General features: G+C 39.9%; 1 protein-coding gene across 1 annotated transcript; it reads left to right on the top strand.

The window, feature by feature from the left end:
- Positions 1-1,128: 1,128 nt before the first annotated feature.
- On the top strand, positions 1,129-13,805 carry LOC128620926 (tripartite motif-containing protein 16-like; the record flags this gene model as incomplete). Its single annotated transcript, XM_053646290.1, has 6 exons — positions 1,129-1,857; positions 3,942-4,037; positions 4,820-5,053; positions 9,401-9,560; positions 12,415-12,474; positions 12,693-13,805. Coding segments are annotated over 6 exons (1,806 nt in total), but the record flags the coding sequence as incomplete, so codon positions are not given.
- Between the last annotated feature and the right edge of the window lie 6,847 nt (positions 13,806-20,652).

The raw sequence follows: 20,652 nt of genomic DNA, 5'->3' as shown, positions 1-20,652 counted from the left end.
CAAGAGCCGAGTCGGTTTGCAAAGCGACTGCTGGACTCGATCTTGATACCCTATTTTATACACTCTCAAAACAAATAACACACACACATGTCCTTCAACTTTGCTGCATCTTCTCTAATCCAGATGGCCTTATCAGTACATGCATATTCTGTATTTTTCTAACTTCTGCAATTTGAACAATGGACCACTCATAAAGCTTGGCAATAATAGTGTATACATGCTAGGAAATGACAGAGAACAAATTAGCGAGCTAGGAAGAAAAAGATCAAACTGTGAGTGAGAAATGTGTGCTCAGTGATTTCCCACAAGCTGGAGTTACATCAATTTGTCCTAGTTTCACCTACATAAATATTCACTCATTATTTTCTGGTTAATAAAATATTCCATATATTATAACAACATAATCATATGCTTAATATGTTTAAATGCTGGTTTAACATTAAGTCACTCTCTCTTCATGATTGAAATACTGTACATTTCAAAGTAATTATTAGTCATTAAAAAATTCTTAGCACTTTGATTATTTTAACTTTTGATTGGACCTGATGGATTACAATGTAATTTGATTATTTAATAATTAAAATATGATTATTATGTAATCAATACATAATAATCATATTTAAATTATTAAATAATCAAATTAATGATAGGTAAAAAAAAAAAAAAAAAGGGAGATGTGAGGAGAATGAAGCAAAAAGCAGGATTGGGATGGAGAGTAGATCAAAACAAAAATGGAAAAGCAACACAAATAACTGATGCCACTGGTGGCGTCGGAGGAAAAATCAAATGATACTCACATTCACAAATATTATTTCACCAGTAGGATTTAGTCTTGCTAAGCTGACGACCTTTAGACTTAGACTCTATATATGCCACAAGTTAATTTCTTATTTTTCTTAAAGTTTACTAGTGGAGGAACCAGTTTATGATTTATGACCTAAGAGCCTTCAAAACTCTGATCAACTGCTTCACAATTCTGACTTCCTTATAAAGTTGCTTAGGTCTTTTGTACATTTGTATCTGTTACTTTGTTTTTTTTAAAGCCACTCTCTCTCTCTCTCTTTCTCTCTCTCTCTCTCTCTCTCTCTCTCACACACACACACACACACACACACACACACACACACACACACAAACAGAACCAGGAAGCTCTTTTCCAAGGAAACAAAACTCTTTTCCAAGCAAACTCAATGTCCCTGCCTATACTTGCCTCCCTCCCCCACCCTTTCTCTCTCTCTCTCTCTCTCTCTCTCTCTCTCTCTTTCTCTGTCTGTCTCAGGTTTTTCAAAAGATCAGGATCGGTTCATCTGTCCAGTGTGTCAGGATCGTCTGAAGGATCCAGTAGTTACTACCTGTGGCCACAATTTCTGTAAGGTGTGTATTAATAGCTTCTGGGATCAGGAGGATCTGAAGGGCGTCTACAGCTGTCCCCACTGTAGAGAGACTTTCACTCTAAGGCCCGTACTACGCAGGAACAACATGCTGGCGGAAATGGTGGAGAAACAAAATAAGACTGAACTCCAAGCTGCTTCTCCTGCTCACCGTTACGCTGAACCTGGAGATGTGGAGTGTGATTCCTGCATTGGGAGAAAACGTAAAGCCATTAATTCCTGTCTGGTGTGTCTGGCCTCCTATTGTGAAGATCATATTAAACCTCACTTTCAGTCTCCTGCCTTTAAGAAGCACAAGTTAGTTGAAGCCTGTGCAGAGCTCCAGGAGAAGATCTGCTCTCAGCACGACAAACCGATCGAGATCTACTGTCGTACTGACCAAAGCTTCATCTGTTACTTGTGTACGGTGGATGAGCATAAAGACCATGATACTGTTGCAGCTAAAGCAGAAAGAACTGAAAAACAGGTGAGAATTGCACAACATTATTATTATTATTTTTTTAGACTTTTCCAATTAAATTTATACAAATTCTATTTCTAATCTTCTGATTTCTGTTCAGGTGATTTAATTTGGCATATCTGTCAAGTGATTTTTTATTAAAATCAAAGGTAAAATCAAGGGTTGTCGGTAAGGAAGTGTTAAACCGGTTAGACCAGGGGTGTCCAATCTTATCCGGATAAGGACGGTGTGGGTGCAGGTTTTCATTCCAACCAAGCAGAAGCCACACACCTGAGTCTATTGAAAGCCAAGATCAACTGGTTAAACAGGTGGAATCAGTTGTGGCTCCTGCTTGGTTGGAATGAAAACCTGCACCCACACTGGACCTTTGCCGATAAGATCGGACACCCCTGCGTTAGACAATTCAGTGCACTTCGAATAGCCAACATCCAACAATATTTTTACAGCATTGTACAGCACAACTGAACACATGACCATGTTAAAGCTCTGTAACTGTGTTGTTAAGGTGTTGATGTTTAAATTTTTCCAATTTCATTTGAAATTCTGGTTTGATTTACTCCTGGTAGTTTCTAATACATTTTATTTTAGACATGTTCATATTTACTGTGAATTTGCAAAAAAAAAAAAAAAAAAAAGTTTAGGTCTCATTTGCAAGTAACGACCATGCATATATGACATTAACAATGATTGTGGAACATGGGGAGAACTCTGAAAACCTGAGCTGGAGTTCTGGGTAGCTTCTGCTTTGCGCTAATGACTGCAAATGGATGTGATGAATTTTCTGTGACCCTGAGCTTTGACCATCCTGCATTTTTTTTTAATGCCAGACCCCTAGATTGAGAACCCCTGTGCTAGATAGACAGGACACAGTAAGCCTTGACCAACCTACATTTTTATGCCTCTGCCACTAAGTGGTGCAAGCATTATATTTTCTCAGGTTGTCCATCCGTTCTAGATTCTTGTTAGTGCAATATCTCAAGAACAAGCAGTTGAATGTTTGTAGGATTTATATGGAATTATCACTGTAATCAGCAGATAAACTGATCAGATTTTGTAATTGATCCAACAGGGTCAAGGTCACCGCAAAGTCTGATCTAGTTTTTTTTCAATAGCTTCCTTCCTGTTTAAAGTATATTTTAAGGGTATTTCTGACATCCAGATTCACAACAAGAACAACTAGACTTGTTGGCAGCAGAGGCATTTTATATCAGCAGCTTTGGCATTGAGTTCTACTTATTTTAAATTACAGACCCCTAGTGTGGGAACCTCTGCAGTATAAAGAGGGGTCCCAAAGAGCTAAAATCAATGCATGATGTAACTTGTGATTTTTTTTTTCTGAGACCCAGTATCTTGGTTTTGGGTAGAGAAAGGCAATTAGGTTGCCATTGATTAGAAAAGAGCAACATAGTGTGAGGGAGACTGAGAAGGAGTGTCTGTGATCCTTAGGGGAGAGCACATTGAGGTTTCTAAGAAAAATAACACATCTTGTCCTTCAGAGAGGGAGAGGACACATCTGCAAAGTTTCATATAGTAAGAGATGCATCGGAGGAGTAGAGAGTGTGTCTGTAATGTCTCCAATGGAGACAGATAGAGTATGGGGCTGATGTAAGGGGCTGCAAGAGACAGAAAGGGTGAGAGCTTCGAGAGATGAAAAGAGCTACAAGCTTTAAGAGTTGTCTTACAGGGGGTGTCTCACTACACTGATGTTTTCTAGCTGATACTTACTGATAGAGGTCTACTGTTAAAATTTTTGATCTTGAGGTAGAGCAATTCTACTGCAATTCAATTCTACTGAGATTCTACTATACATAAATGAGAAATACTGGAATGAGAAAGCTGACAAATGCACCAACTCTGTATCCAACACATTGATTTTCATGTAAGAAAATGTATAGTGTGAACTAAAAGTGTTGGCATTTAGCAGGTCTGAGCAAGCTCTATAATGTTACAAGTAGTTCATCACTAGTAGAGACAGAGAGAGATGGGGATTTATAGGAAGTTACAGGAACTTTAACTCTTTTGCTGCTGTTAATATTGACACACTGGGCTCCTGATACAGAAATAATTAAATGTATTTTATTTGGTCTCAGTATGAGTTAAAGGAGGAGCAGATGACATCCCAGCAGAGGATCCAGGAGAAACAAAAGAAGGTGCAGGAACTGAAACAGACTGTGGACACTATTAAGGTGAGGAATGAACAGAGAGAAATTCAAGTCAAGTGACTTTATTGTTGTCAGAGTGTTAGGCATCTGAATGGGGGAAAATCCCACCCAGAGTATTATTAACATAGGTGATGACGCTATTGCATGGGAGTTACAGGAAGTTAGTTAAAAAGAAGGCTAAACAAGGACCGCTGTTCATTTTTCTCTTGTTTAATAAAACCAATTGTAGTTCCACCGACTGCCTCTTCTCTTTGTAATTTCAACCATATACAACTAATAAAGTACACAGTGAAATTAAACAACATTCCTCCAGCATGGGGCTACATAAAATGACACAAGACTACAATAGACTACACAGAACTAAATTAGACCTGCACATTTCTACATGAAGTACATATGAAAAACGTGACAGTACATTATCTACTAAAACAGGACAATAGGTATAGTAAGAGACAGTGTAGCACTGACCAGTACACTGTTCTAGTTTGGAAGTGTCAGATATCACAGATAGTACAAAAGAATAACAATATAATAAAAATGCTGTGAATGTAAACATAACATACTATGAGATAGTATTCAGCAGATAAGCTTACTGTATACCATATATGGGCATATCAGTTGCAGTAGCAGCCAGGTAGAGACTGTAGTAGTGACAAGAAATTAAATGTGATATTTTTTATAAAAGCAGTAGCAAAAAAAATTATAGGTAGTCAATAAAGAAATGTGAAAAAATTGCAAGGGGGAGTGGGATGGTATTCAGTTGAGTGTGTGTGTGTGTGTGTGTGTGTGTGTGTGTGTTCTAACAGAGGCGTTCACAGACAGCAGTAGATGAGAGTGAGAAGATCTTTACTGAGCTGATCAGCTCCATGGAGAAAAAGCGCTCGGAGGTGAAGGAGCTGATCAGAGCTCAGGAGAAAGCTGAACTGAGTCGAGCTGAAGGCCTCCTGAATCAACTGGAGCAGGAGATTGCTGATCTTAAGAGGAGAGTCACTAAGCTGGAGCAGCTTTCACACACACACGATCACATCCACTTCCTCCAGGTAACACCTAGTTTCAGTTTTGGCTTTTTATTGGCATGACAAACAATTATAAGGTACAAGTATAAGGGAAGGGTAGTATAAATGCAAGAGAAATAAAATAAAATAAAATACAAAACAAAATAAAATAAAATGATGGTTGTGTATGCAACCGCGGTTCTATGAATTTTGGATGACCGCCAGAGGTGGTGCTTTAAGCACCTGAATGTCCATCATGTTTATGTGCAGGTCGAGTGTTTGTATCAACAAAGTTACCTGTGACCTGGGTGATGTATGCCCTTTGCCCCAGTACTAAAGGTGCGATCACCCCGGAAGTGTCCTCTTGGCAATATTCTTGCAAATATTCTGAGTGACTGTCAAGCTCTGGTGGTCATACGAAATTCATATAACTTCAGTTACATACATAACCATCATTCCAGTTCATTTCTACTGACTGCCAGAGGTGGTGCTTTAAGCACCTGGATGAATAATACCAACAAGGTCACAAGGAAGTTCTACGTGCTCTTTAAAAAGGCTATGAAGTAGGAGGGAAAATGGCTGTAGCCACTGGGTTGTACGAGACCACATTAACCCTATAAAATCTTGCAAATGTGCAGGTTGATCCCCATGATGAGGCTGCACAAATATCTGAAAGAGGGACCCCTTGTAGGGCTGCCCTTGAAGTAGACACACTCCTGGTTGAGCGACTTCGAACCTGAGGAGGGATCGGGAGACCACTGCCCTTATATTCATAAAATATAGCATCTACAATCCATCTTGATAGTAGTTGCTTGGACAAAGCGTGACCTTGCCTATGCCCCGTCTGACAGACAAACAGTGAACCCGACTGCTGGAATTCAGAAGTCATTTGAATATAACACTTTAGTGCTTGCACTGGGCACAACAGGTTTGCAGTCGACCCCTGCGCATCCTCCTGAGTTGGGGGCTCAAAAGATGGCAGACTGAGGGGCTGGTTTGTATAAGATGAAGAAAAGCTCTTTGAGAGAAATGAAGGGTTCAGCCATAAAGTTACCCCTGTGTCCCCAGAACTCCAGTGTAGGCACTCTCGGCTTACTGATAAGGCGTGAAACTCACCTACTTGTCTAGCCAATGCCATGGCTAAGAGGAAAGCTGTTTTCACAGACAGCCACCTCAATTACAACCTCTCTAGGGGTTCAAATGGAGGCTGACACAGTGACTTTAATATGAGAGGCAAGCCCCAAGAGGATACTGGGTTTTGTCGAGGAGGTCTCCGTTATTGAGCACTTTTAAGAAAGCGGTGTCACAAGGGTGTGGGACCCAATAGTCACACCATCTACCCTATTATGCAAGGCTGAGTTGGCAGCTATATCTATCAAGGTGGGATTGGAGAAAGATGAGGATTACTGGTATGGAACAGCATGTCGGTTCCTGATTTTGTGCTTGGCACTACTCAGAAAAAAGCTTCCATCTGTTAGCATACAATGCATTGGTGTAAGGTGCATGGGAGTTGTGGATGGTCTGTACAACTGCTGGATCACACAGCCTTAATAATGGCTCTGGCCCATCAGAGGCGAGACCCCAAGTTGCAGCTGGGATGGGTTCGGGTGCCAGATTCGACCCTCCAGCTGTGAGAGGAGATCCATCTGCACAGGGAGGCATCAAGGCTCCCTGTACAGTAATCTGTGTAATATTGGGAACCACACTCTCCCCGGTCATTTGTGGGCTACTAGTAGCACCTTGTGATTCCCCCTGAGGATCCTGTCTAGGGTGGGCAATATCAATATTAGTGGAAGAAAAGCATACATGGGTAGATTTGGCCATGCATGGGCCAGTGCATTATGGCTCAAGGAGCTTGTTGATTCCCCCAGTGAAAACCAAAGGGGACAGTGTGTCATTGACAGTGAGGTAAAAAGGTCCACCTCAGCCCTGCCATATCTGTGCCAGATCGCTTGCACTACTTCGGGGTGCAGCTTCCATTCCCCAGTGTAGGGGCTTTGCCGGGATAGGAAATCTGCAGCTGTGTTTTGAGTGCCTGGTAAGTGCATTGCCCTCAGGCTCAATAGGTGAGGATGGGCCCATAATAACAGCTGTTGGTCCAGCCTCAAGGATTGTTTGGACCTGGTGCTCCCTTGGTGATTTATATGGAAGACCACATATGTGTTGTCTGTTCTTATAAGGACATGCCTTCCTACCAGCACTTGGAGGAAATGTTTGAGGGCAAGCAGCACTGCCTGTAGCTCCAACACATTTATGTGTTGTTCCCGCTGCCAAGGACTCCACTGGCCTCTGACTGTCCTGCATTGCCATACAGTTCCCCAGCCTGACAGGGAGGCATCTATGGTCACTACTTCTCTGCGAGAAGGTATAGCCCCTAAGGGAACCCCCTGGGTAAAATATGCTTTTCTCCTCCATGGGTGCAGGCACCTTAGGCAACTGGCAGTGACTCTGACCAGCTTGTGTCTGTGTTGAGTGGTATGAAAGCCGAGATTGTTCAGCCAGATTTGGAGAAGCTGTAATGACAGAAGGCCTAAAGAGACCACCGATGATTCTGCTGTGAGCATACCTAGCAGTCTCAGAAACGATTTGAGGACCAGAGCCCTGCCTCTTCTGAAACGACTGATGAGCTGGAGGATGTTGTTGACTTGCCATTGAGAGGGGGTAGCCATAATCAACTGTGAGTCCAACTGGATACCAATAAACAATATTTGTTGACTGGTATCAGAGAGCTCTTTCCATAATTCATTGTAAGCCCTAGCTTGGTAATGTGGGAGATCAGCAATGCTGATTCTCTGAGGGCATCTACATTTGACTTGGAACAGATCAACCAGTCATCCAGGTATGGGAAAATTCGCATCCCCCTGGCCTGTAATGGAGACAGTGCCGCTGCTACACACCAGGTGAAGACCCTTGGAACCCTTGGCAAAGATCCCAAATGGAAGCACACAATGGTCATTTTGAACATATGGAACCTCGGCGGTCGACGTCTGAATTGAATGTTGTAGCCCTGTGACAGGGTTGATACAACCCAGGGGCCTGATATAAACACTTCCCAGCACCTGAGCTGCTGGCTGGTGAAGCGCCCAACCATGGGAGTGGTACAGTAATTGTCTACCTCCTAGCACCTTGTAGCTCCTGGTTGGCTGATGGCCAGAAGTCTGGCCTCACTTTGCCAAGCAAGGGGGCTTGGTGGGGGCTGGCTGGCGAAAACTCTTTGAATGTTGTGCTCTCAGCTGGGTAATCTGCCGTGGTATGTACTGAGCCATATTTGTTGCCATAGAGGGTCTCTGTCTAGGTTCACGGTGCAGACTAGCAAACTGTTGTCTGGCCTGTGTAACCTGTAGGCTGCGCTCCAGGACTTGCTGTGCAGCAGGACCAAACAGCTCCCCAGGAATGATGGGAAGAGTGCGGAGGGCTCTCCTGCAGGGTTCCAAAAGTGGAGACTGGGCCAACCATATTTGGCATCAAGCGAGGGTTAACAAAGACAAAAGCCTACCCAACTCCCTGGTCATATAGGTGAATGCCTGCAAAGAGGTGTCACTCAGAGTCTGGGCAGAATGGTCAACCTGAGGCCTGCAATGTCTGGGACAGGGCCAGCATAAGGTGTGACATGGAATTCCCAATACATCCCATACACGCTGCTGTGTCATAGCTTCTCACAATGAAGTCATCTGTCAAATGGCACTGTGGCCGGAGACAGTGTGCGTCGGGCCGAAGTGCTTCATCAGAAAGAGGGGGCTGTTTGCTTTGATCAGCTCTTGGTATTGCAGGGCTTTGTAATGATATGATTGGGGGTCACTGAGTTTTAGCTGTTTCCAGCATTTGATTGCCCATTTCTCCATTTTAATTAATGGATATTTGTCTAATTCTGCCCTGCATGTATTGTTTGTTGTGTGCTGATGTACTTGTATGATTTTTTTTTTTTTTTCAGAATTGTGCATGCAGAGTTTCAACTGGATGTTTTTCCCATTTGGCGAATTCTTGATTTGTTAGCAGACCCCACACTTCACTGCCATAGAGGGCAATTGGCTCAATTACTGATTCTAATATTTTCAGCCAAATTATAACAGGTATCTCTAAAGGACGTTGTCTTTTGATGGCATAAAATGCCATGCAGGATTTGTCTCTCAGTTCATTCAATGCAGAGTTGAAGTTGCCTGTGGAACTGATTTTAAGTCCTACAGTGGATAGTTATAGTGCGATGAGTGAGTTACTCACTGTCTGATCTACAGAGGGTGCTGTTCCTCACAAAGTTTCCTCCTAAAAGCTCATTACAGCAACAATAAATGTTCCTGTCTGAGATCACAAGTGTGTGTTTGGTCTGATTCAGTCTGAGATTCATTCGTTCTCCTACACTTTTCTCCTTCTCTATTATGTGTTTCCTCTCTGTAGAGATTCCCGTCTCTCTGTGTTTCTCCTGGATCTGAGGACTCACCCAGCTTCACTGTCAATCAACATCTCTCATTTGATGGAGTGAGGAAATCTCTCTCAGATCTGAAAAAACAAGTCGAGGAAATCTGTGTGCAGGAATTCAATACAATCCATCCACAAGGTAAACAAGCAAACATTTGTTGTCTGTCACAGTAAAGTGAGCCATAAAATTTACATTACAGGAGCAAGAAGAAATTAGTAATAGCTTTCGAAATTTATAAAATTACATCAAGATAGAAAAAGTCAACAGATCCACAAACCACAAAAAGTCAAAAACTACTCTTACATTTTTGGAGAAAATCTTTGTGTCACCAGTGGCAGGTGGTGATTTTTTACAATAGAGCTATCTGTTATGTTATATATATATATATATATATATATATATATATATATATATATATATATATATATATATATATATATATGAGCATCAAAAGACGTTTCTAAAATCAGGTCAAGAACATTATCGGTTTCTGCCAGTTTGTGCCAAAAAGCAGCTTAACTGCTAGTTGAAGAAGGTTATGACAGCTAGCTAGAATTATAAACAACAAATTTCTGAAATTATTGCAAATAATCAAACATTTATTTATACTTACAATTTACTTACAATACTTACAAATTACAAAGATAATAATAGTGTTTAAAACTGTTTGGGATTAGGCTACTAACCACTACTACTGCAACTCCAAGCAATTCTGACTGGCACTGATATGTTTACATTTGTTGGGTCAGTCATGCTCACACCATTTCTTTAATTGGCAGTTGGTTACCAAGTTCTGCCCCTTTGAGCGATCTGCCAATACAACATATGGAGAAGCTGTGCATCTGGGTGGGGCGAGCAAAGAGTGCACTGTCCAATTAACGTTGAGATTTATTTTTGAAAACTCACCTGCCCACATTCTCATTCACCCCCAGAGAAGCACAGCTTCTAGTAGTGGCTCAAAATGACGTGTTAAAGGCCTGTTGTCCAATGAGCATTAATCTGTGCTACAATATTAAGTTTCACCAAGAGTGATGAATAATACAGAAACTTTGATCAACGTTTCATTGCCGGATTTTAATGAAATTTCATGGGGCGCTGGGCTTAACATGTAGTCTTAAAGCAATCGCTTGTGAAGTGTTGTGTATTCTCCCTCTCTCATTGTCATGTGCATTTGCTTTGATTTATGTCTTGTCTCCACCCCATTTTGTGATTGGTGTTGATCCCTATGGTACTGAGCTGTTAAGTGTTTAGTTACTGATTGGTTTGTCATCCGGAAAGTATTCACATCTTACAGCCTTATTCCAAAATGGACTGAATTCATTATTTTTCTCAAAATTCTAAAAACAATACCCCATAATGACAACTTGAAAGAATTTGTTTGAAATCTTTGCAAATTTATTAAAAATAAAAAACAAAAAAAACCACATGTACATAAGTATTCAGAGCCTTTGCTCAATACTTGAAGCACCTTTGGCACCAATTACAGCCTCAAGTCTTTTTGAGAATGATGCTACAAGCTTGGCACACCTATTTTTGGGAAGTTTCTCCCATTCTTCTTTGCAGGACCTCTCAAAGTTGGATGGGGAGCGTCGGTGCACAACCATTTTCAGATCTCTCCAGAGATTTTCAATCGGGTTCAAGTCTGGCCTCTGGCTGGGCCACTCAAAGACATTCATAGAGTTGTCCTGTAGCCACTCCTTTGTTATCTTGGCTGTGTGCTTAGGGTCGTTGTCCTATTGGAAGATGAACCTTCGCCCCAGTATGAGTTCCAGCGCGCTCTCGAGCAGGTTTTCATCAAGGATGTCTCTGTACATTGCTGCATTCATCTTTCCCTCGATCCTGACTAGTCTCCCAATTCCTGCCACTGAAAAACATCCTCACAGCATGATGCTGCCACCACCATGCTTCACTGTAGGGATGGTATTGGCCAGGTGATGACTGGTGCCTGGTTTCCTCCAGACATGACACTTGCCATTCAGGCCAAAGGGTTCAATCTTTGTTTCATCATGGTGTGAGAGTCCTTCAGGTGCCTTTTGGCAAACTCCAGGCCAGCTCTAGGAAGAGTCCTGGTGGTTCCAGACTTCTTCCATTTACGGATGATGGTAAATACAATGATGATGGTAAATACAATCCTGTCTCAGAGGTCTACAGACAATTCTTTGGACTTCATGGCTTGGTTTGTGCTCTGACATGCATTGTTAACTATGGGACCTTATATAGACAGGTGTGTGCCTTTCCAAATAATGTCCAATCAACTGAATTTACCACAGGTGGACTCCAATCAAGTTGTAGAAACATCTCAAGGATGATCAGTGGAAACAGGATGCACCTGAGCTCAATTTAGAGTGTCATGGCAAAGGTTGTGAATATTTATGTAAATGTGCTTTTTTGTTTTTTATTTTTAATAAATTTACAAAGATTTCAAACAAACTTCTTTCATGTTGTCATTATGGGGTATTGTTTGTAGAATTTTGAGGAAAATAATGAATTTAATCCATTTTGGAATAAGGCTGTAACATAACAAAATGTGGAAAAAGTGAAGCGCTGTGAATACTTTCCGGATGCACTGTATACTGTATGTGCATTTCCAAGCCGTGTATACCTGTCTTTCCCAGTTCCTTGTTTCTTGTACAGTATATCTGCTTTAATTCCCCTGTTTTTATCTACCTGCCTGTGTTTCTGATAACAATTATGGATATTTATACAATAATCCTGTCTGCTTGTGACATGACCAACGCCTCGAAATATGATTACGATTACTGCTTTTCCCTGAATAAACATCACAATTTATATACTTTTGTCCCTGTTTTGTTACCCTGCACATTACACATAGATATTGCCATAAATTCAAATGTGATAGTTTGTCCACTGAGAAGGTAACATTGTTGAGGTGTCTGTCTGAAACCAGCAAGGAATCGAAATTTTCATTTTCATGCTTTAAACTGTTTCCACCTCATTTTTCCATCACCATTTTGTCTCTGTGTCTCCACAGCTGCAGCAGTTCAGATGATTTCACCCTCAGAACCAAAGAGCAGAGAAGATTTTCTGCAATGTAGGTGTAAAACACACACACACACACACACACACACACACACACACACACACACAGTGTGTATTGTTTATCTGACCCATTTTTACCTGATGACTGATGGTGAGTAATATTTAAAATATTTCAGCATTAGGAGGATAGAAACACAGACAGGTGTCTCACACTCATTTATTATAAATCCTGTGATTAATATCTAACCTGAGGACATTTTGTTTTTTTAGATTTCTATTATCTGACTCTAGATCCAAACACAGCATTTCGTAAATTCGTTCTGTCTGAGAAGAACAGAGCACTGATGTACAGTGGGACAGATCAACGACACCCTGATCATCCAGAGAGATTTGACTACTGGGATCAGGTGTTGTGTAAGGAGAGTGTGTGTGGACGCTGTTACTGGGAGGTGGAGTGGAGCGGTTTTGGTGTGTACATATCAGTCTCATATAAAGAGATCAGCAGGAAAGGGCGGGGTAAAGGGTGTATGTTTGGACGCAATGGTCAGTCCTGGAGTCTGCACTGTTCTTCTTCCTCTGTCTCTTTCTGGCACAACGACATTGAGGCTGAGCTCCAAGATTCAGTATCCTCCAGAATAGGAGTGTATGTGGATCACAGTGCAGGAACTCTGTCCTTCTACAGCGTCTCTGACACGATGAGGCTCCTCCACAGAGTCCACACCACATTCACTAAGCCTCTATACGCTGGTTTCAGTGTATTCTATAATTCAATTGTAAAGTTTTGTGATCCAAAATGACATGTTAGTAAGAGTGTGTAGTACAATTAAAACTGACGTGTCAGATTTTATTTCTCTTTGAGAAATTATCAAGTGCTTTTTTTCAAATACATTAATATATTAATTAATCTTAATGTAGTATGATAGTAAAAAAAAAAAAAGAAATGTTATCAAACAGACTATTTATCTGTATGTGATATATATAATATGAGATTTATTATACTGATATGAAACATTTAGAATGTCTTTAAAAAATTGTTGTTTTGGCTTTGGAAAAGACTTTCTTCAGAATTAATAAAACGTACACAAACTGCTGTGTCTTTCTTTGCTGCTGGTGGTAGAAACACACCATGCTGTGTGCAAAAACCCCAACATTTTTTATTTGATATCTTTAAACATTTTTTCTAGTCAAGATTCCAGTTAACATATATTCAATTCAATTCAATTCAATTTTATTTGTATAGCGCTTTTTACAATAGACATTGTCTCAAAGCAGCTTTACAGAAATATCAACATGGTATACAGATATTAAAGGTGCGAATTTATCCCAACTGAGCAAGCCACTGAGTGGCGACGGTGGCAAGGAAAAACTCCCTAAGATGTTTTAAGAGGAAGAAACCTTGAGAGGAACCCGACTCAGAAGGGAACCCATCCTCATCTGGGTAACAACAGATAGTGTGAAAAAGTTCATTATGGATTTATATGAAGTCTGTATGGCCTTAGGAGCAGCCGTAGTCCCAGCAGTCTGGAATTAGAGAAGATTTGAGCTCCATCCAGAGGCAGAAAGGATCTAGATCTCTAGTATCTCCATAAATTCATGTGGGGCTCGGCGAAAGGAGAGAGGGAGAAAAAAGATAATTATGACTGCGAAGTAGTAGAACAGAATCTAATCAGGGTAGGCTTGAGTAAACAAATACGTTTTAAGCCTAGACTTAAACACTGAGACTGTGTCTGAGTCCCGAACACTAATAGGAAGACTGTTCCATAACTGTGGGGCTCTATAAGAGAAAGCTCTTCCCCCTGCTATAGCCTTCACTATTCGAGGTACCGTCAAATAGCCTGCATCTTTTGATCTAAGTAGGCGTGGCGGATTATATAAAACCAAAAGGTCGCTTAGATATTGTGGCGTGAGACCATTTAGTGCTTTATAGGTTAATAAAAGTATTTTATAGTTAATGCGAGATTTTACTGGGAGCCAATGCAGTATTGATAATATCGGTGTGATATGGTCGTACCTTCTAGTTCTAGTTAGGACTCTAGCAGCTGCATTCTGGACTAACTGGAGCTTATTTATATTCCTACTGGAACATCCAGACAGTAAGGCATTACAGTAATCTAATCTAGAGGTGACGAATGCATGAACTAGTATTTCCGCATCATGTAGTGACAATATGTTTCTTATTTTAGAAATATTTCTGAGATGAAAGAAGGCTATCCTAGTAATATTATCTACATGAGCATCAAATGATAGGCTGGAGTCAATAATCACTCCAAGGTCTTTAACTGCTGCACATGATGAAACAGAAAGACCATCCAGAGTAACCATGTGATCAGAAAGATTACTTCTAGCTACACGTGGGCCTAATAAAAGTATTTCTGTTTTATCAGAATTAAGTAGAAGGAAGTTAGTTAACATCCAATGTCTAATGTCCTTTACACAATCCTCAGCTTTACTAAGCTTCTGTCTGTCCTCTGGCTTCGCTGAAACATACAACTGTGTATCATCAGCATAACAGTGGAAGCTAATTCCATGTTTACGAATAATTTGACCTAGGGGTAGCATATATAAAGTAAAGAGCAGTGGGCCTAAAACAGAACCCTGTGGAACTCCAAAAGTAACCTCAGTACGCATGGAGAATTCACCATTTACATCTACGAACTGATAACGATCGGTCAGATAAGACCTGAGCCAGGAGAGGACTGTTCCCTTAATACCAACAACATTTTCTAATCTATCAAGGAGAATAGTGTGATCTATAGTATCAAAAGCTGCACTAAGGTCGAGTAACACAAGCAGAGAGACACAACCCTGATCGTAGGTCAGTAGAAGGTCATTTACTACTTTAACTAATGCTGTCTCTGTGCTATGATGAGGTCTAAACCCTGACTGATACATTTCATGAATGTTATTCCTATCTAAGTACGAGCATAACTGCTTTGCTACAACCTTTTCTAAAATCTTAGAGATGAAGGGGAGATTTGATATTGGTCTATAGCTGGACAATTGAGACGGGTCAAGATCAGGTTTTTTAATCAAGGGTTTAATAACTGCTAATTTAAGTGATTTAGGTACATAGCCAGTGCTTAGGGAAGAATTGATTATATTTAGAAGTGGTTCAATTACTCCTGGACAAATCTGTTTAAACAAACATGTAGGTACGGGATCTAGTATGCAAGTTGATGAATTGGCTGAAGAGATTAATGTAGCTAGTTCGGTCTCTCTAAGCGAAGCAAAATACTCTAAACATTGATCTGATATTGCTACATTGTCATGTAATGGGTTTGTTACAGTACTGTCCGGTTTTAATTTAATGGCCTGTATTTCACGTCTAATATTTTCAACCTTATCGATGAAAAATTTCATGAAATCTTCACTGCTATGTAATGATTGAGTGTTTCTCTCTGTAGTGGTTTTATTCCTAGTTAATTTTGCTACTGTGTTGAAAAGGAATCTAGAATTGTTTTTGTTGTCTCCTATTAAGGTGGAGAAATAGATTTTTCTAGCATCGCCAAGAGATTTCCTATATTTCAGTAGGCTCTCCTTCCATGCTGTTTGAAATATCACCAGTTTGGTTTGACGCCATTTACGTTCTAATTGTCGAGTTGTCTGTTTTAAGGTTCGCGTTTGATCGTTATACCAGGGTGCTAATTTTTTTTCTCTAATTATTTTCCTTTTGAGTGGAGCCACTCTATCTAGCGTATAGCGGAGTGTTGACTCCAAGCTTTCAGTCGCCTGATCGAGTTCTATGTGACCTGACGGTCAAATCTAATTGATGTTTCTGCGAGGTTATTTATGAAGCTCGGTGCAGTAGCTGATGTGTAGGTACGTTTTACGCGGTAGCGAGGCGAGGTGGAAATATTATGATCAATTCGTATTATGAACGAGATAAGATAATGGTCTGAGACAACTTCAGACTGCGGAAGAATGATAATATTTTCTATACTTAGTCCGTATGTTAGTATGAGGTCAAGAGTGTGACCACCATTATGAGTAGGCCCGATTACGTTCTGATTAATCTCTACTGAATCTAAGATGGACACAACCGCTACTCTTAGAGGGTCTTCCAGGTTATCAAAATGAATATTAAAGTCTCCGACGATTAATGCTTTATCTACAGACACAACCAGGTTTGAGACAAAGTCTGCAAATTCACTAAGAAATTCAGTATATGGCCCTGGGGGTCTGTAAATAATAATTAGAGGAATTGACTTTTTTTTGTGGCTACATAACTTATACTGGTATAAAGAATTTCAAAAGAATTAAATTTATGCTTAGGTTTTTGTGTGACGACTAGATTTTTACTATGGATGAGACCAACACCTCCTCCTCTACCAGTTGAACGAGGCTGATGTACATAACTGTATCCAGGAGGACTGGCTTCATTTAATGCTATGTACTCGTTTGGTTTAATCCAAGTTTCTGTTAAACACATTAAATTACATTCCTGATCAGTAGATATACTGCCCACTGAAAGTATTCACACCCCTTCCTCATTAATCTGCTAAAAAATACTCCAAAAAAAAAAACCCAGCATAAATTTCAAGCTTAAAAAAAAACATCTTTCACATGTTTATAGAATTTAATTAATGTTCTCCTGTAGTAAATTAAGTTGATTGGGCATAATTTTGAAACAAAAAAAACACCTTTGCCTTTGAAGAGCCCCACAGCTGATGGTGCATGTCAGAGCAAAAAACAAGCCATGAGCTCAAAGTAACTGTCTATAGATCGTTGAGTCAGGATTGTGTTGAGGCAGAGATCTGGGGAAGGGAATCGAAAGATTTCTGCAGCTTTGAAGGTCCCAATGAACACAGTGGCTTCGTTAAACTTAAAGACCCTGAAGGTCAGTCTGATGGAAAGTCAGAGGTCCTGTGTGGAATTTGGGAGAATGTGACAGAACGACAACCATCTCTGCAGACTATTATGGTGAAAAAGCCCCTTCTCTGTTAAAGACACATGACAACTCTATAGGAGTTTGTCAAACCCCACCTAACGGACTCTTAGACCAGGAGAAACAAGATTCTTTGATCTGACTCTTTTCTCAGCCTCTATACGTTGGGTTCTGGATATGGAATTAGGATTCATTTATGAGGTTAGTAAAAGAGTTTTGAAAAATTTTAACTCAAGCATCAGATTAAATTTCTCCATGAGCTACAATGCCAATTTTGTATGTAGAAACTGTAATGCTAATGAAATATTATTATTATTGTTACATATTATTATTATTATTATTATTATTATTATTATTACTACTGTTGTTGTTGTTGTTGTTGTCCAAAAGTTTGTGGACACCTGACCATTACACCTGTATGCGCTTACTGAAAACCCATTAGAGATTTATATTCCAGTTACAATAACTTTCACTCTTCTGGGAAGGCTTTCCACTAGATTTTGGAATGTGGCTATGGGGATTTGCTCATTCAGCCACAAAGTGCAATTGTGTAAACAGGAACTTATTAGCTTACTATGAGCCAACCCAGCACAGAGGAAAGGGCTAGAGTACAGCTCTAGGTTTCAAAATACCAATACCATCCTTGTCTTGCCCACACAGCGTGAACTCAAGACTGAGCGATTGAGCAACCTGTAAGCAGCCCCTAAACAGTACGGTCAGCGCTGGGGCAGGTTGCCACTAATTACAGAGAGACAGCTGTCTGTCTCCCTCTGGTGATGGGCCAGGACCATGGCGGCCTGCCCCTTACAGGGGCATTGTCATGCTGGAACAGGTTTGGTCCTCATTCCAGTGAAGGGAAATTGTAATGCTACAGCATACAAAGACATTATATACAAGTGTGTGCTTCTAACTTTGTGGTAATACTTTGAAGAAGAAGCACATATGGGTGTGATGGTCAGGCGTCCACATATTTTTGGTCATATAGTGTATTTTGTAGACTAATAAGTTACTATAAATAATCTCTTAATGCAGAATGTTGGATATTTATAGAAATAAAACACTATTAGATTTATTACAGTTAAGGTATAGTGGATGAGCCGGAAGCAGGAGTGCTGTTTTGGTACTCACTGTTTGTCATTTGTTTAAGACTCAAGGATTACTGGGTAGTAGCTTAGTGGTTACGACATTGGACTTCTGATCAGAATATCATGAGTTCAAATCCCATCACCACCAATCTGCTACTACAGGGCCCTTCAGCAAGGACTTTAACCATCAACGGCGTCTGCCAAATGCCACAGATGTACTTTTATCATACTCAGAATTCCTTAGAAATTCAAGATTCCTCTGAAACCAAAAGAGTATGCTATCATCTTTGATGCTATCCCAAGTAAGGTTGTCGCAATGTTATGGAATTCTGAAATCTCTACTTTCGAAGTAGACCAACAACCAATTATGTTTAGTGATACAATCTTTATTGGTGATATCAGTGTAGTAAAAGATAAATGTAGGGACAGATATATTAGGAATGTATTTAAAAATAATTTTTGTACCATGTTCAACAGTGTTTTTGGTCATCTCTTTTTGGAAATATTAATTGGAAAAGGGTCTGGACAATAACAAACAAATACTTTATAAGTAATAAAGTTAGAGAGGTATCATTTTGATAAGTGTCAGGCATGATCTCTGTGTCTCAATTCTGAAGGGCTCTAGTTTGTGTCACGATGTACAGGAACCAAATTGTTTTCTGTTCGTGGAATGTGTTGTTTGTTGTTTTGAGCATTCCTAATCACCCAGCCTTTCTCTCTCTCTCTCTCTCTCTCTCTCTCTCTCTCTCTCTCTCTCTCTCTCTCAGTTCTTATTATCTGGTAGACTAGATGTCTTTAGTTCTTATATCACTCGATCCTATGTAATAGATGTTTTGATTTTATACGTGACCTGTTCCAATTGACATTTATCATTCTTTATCAATATTTCTGTGTGAATATATACTATGCTTTCAGTATCATTAAACTAAGAAGCTTTCGCTGAACGATGGTGGCGGTGTGACTTCTTCCTGGGCCCAGACGAGAGGAAATCAGCCAGAGCAGGGTTCAAATATTGGTTCTGACTGGTATCGGACAAAGTACTGAATACCTTTAAAGAATCAAGTAGAATCTATCCGGTTAAACAGTTATTTGAATGATTTAATTTGAATTTGGAAAATTCTTGTGCATTCTGTAGACTTGCAAAAGAAACTGTCGTACATCTCTTCTTCTAGTATCTATACTCAGGAATGTTTTGGACAGATGTCTCTAACTTTCTGTCAAGAACCTTTGGTTCTTTGATGCAAATTGAGTTGCAAGATATCATTTTGTTTTTTGTACATGATAACATTTCAGTAATATTACTGATAAGTTTACTGTGAAACTCTTTCCTCTCTGTTCCTTTGTTAACTCTTCCACCACTGCACAAAACCAGTTTCAACCAGGTACAGACAGATAACGCCTCTGACCATACCTTCCCGAATACCATTTGCTCGCATCCCTATGACTTCCTGAATACAATATATGGAGTTGTCCATCTCCTACACTTCCTGTTTTATGCAAATAAGCTCTTCCGCCTAGCCAATCAATAGTTAACCCATTGTCTCGGTTGTGTGTGAAGCATAATACATATACTCGGTTTTCCTTTGAATAAAGATCTATCTTGCCATTTGAACTTTATGGGTCTGTGTATCATTTGGCAAGTCTCCCAAGTGCTTGGTGCGGGAAGTGTGGACACCTTCTTTTTGTGTACTTTCGCTTTCTCTCTTAGTAAGAACCATAACAATTACTTGTTTTATCATACAACTGTTTATTTACTTGGAGAGTATATTATTCATGCAAGAAAATAGACTAAAGCTAAAGTAATATGGATCTGCTGTGAATGGCATTGAAAAAAAAAAAAAGAAAGACACATGAGCCACTTATTTTATTTAATTTGTCAATTGTAATTTTACCCATGGCAGAATTGCAGATTTGATTTATTTATTTATTGTTAACATCTGTTGTAAGATGTACAGTTTTATATTACATGATTTAATAAAAGTGCCATTTTGGTTTATAACGCGGAAGTGTTTGTGCATGTAGCCAATTCTGTCGGAGTGAGAATTCGGCACAACACCGGAAGCCCAAAACCTACTGCAAAATAAATAGATTACCATCGAAACTTTATGTTTTTGAGCCTCGGATGCCAGTAGCATGCAATATAAAACTACAAGCAAAGTGTCATCGCTTCAGAAAGCTTGTTTTTGCTCTCACTAGTCAAAGCCACTGAACGAAAACATTACGTGCGTCACTTCCTGTTTCTTTGTAACCCCGCCCCTTT

The sequence above is a fragment of the Ictalurus furcatus genome, chromosome 17 (assembly GCF_023375685.1).
Source record: "Ictalurus furcatus strain D&B chromosome 17, Billie_1.0, whole genome shotgun sequence".
Taxonomy (NCBI): Eukaryota; Metazoa; Chordata; class Actinopteri; order Siluriformes; family Ictaluridae; genus Ictalurus; species Ictalurus furcatus.
Note: the sequence above shows the minus strand (reverse complement) of the source record. Positions and strands in the feature narration are given on the sequence as shown.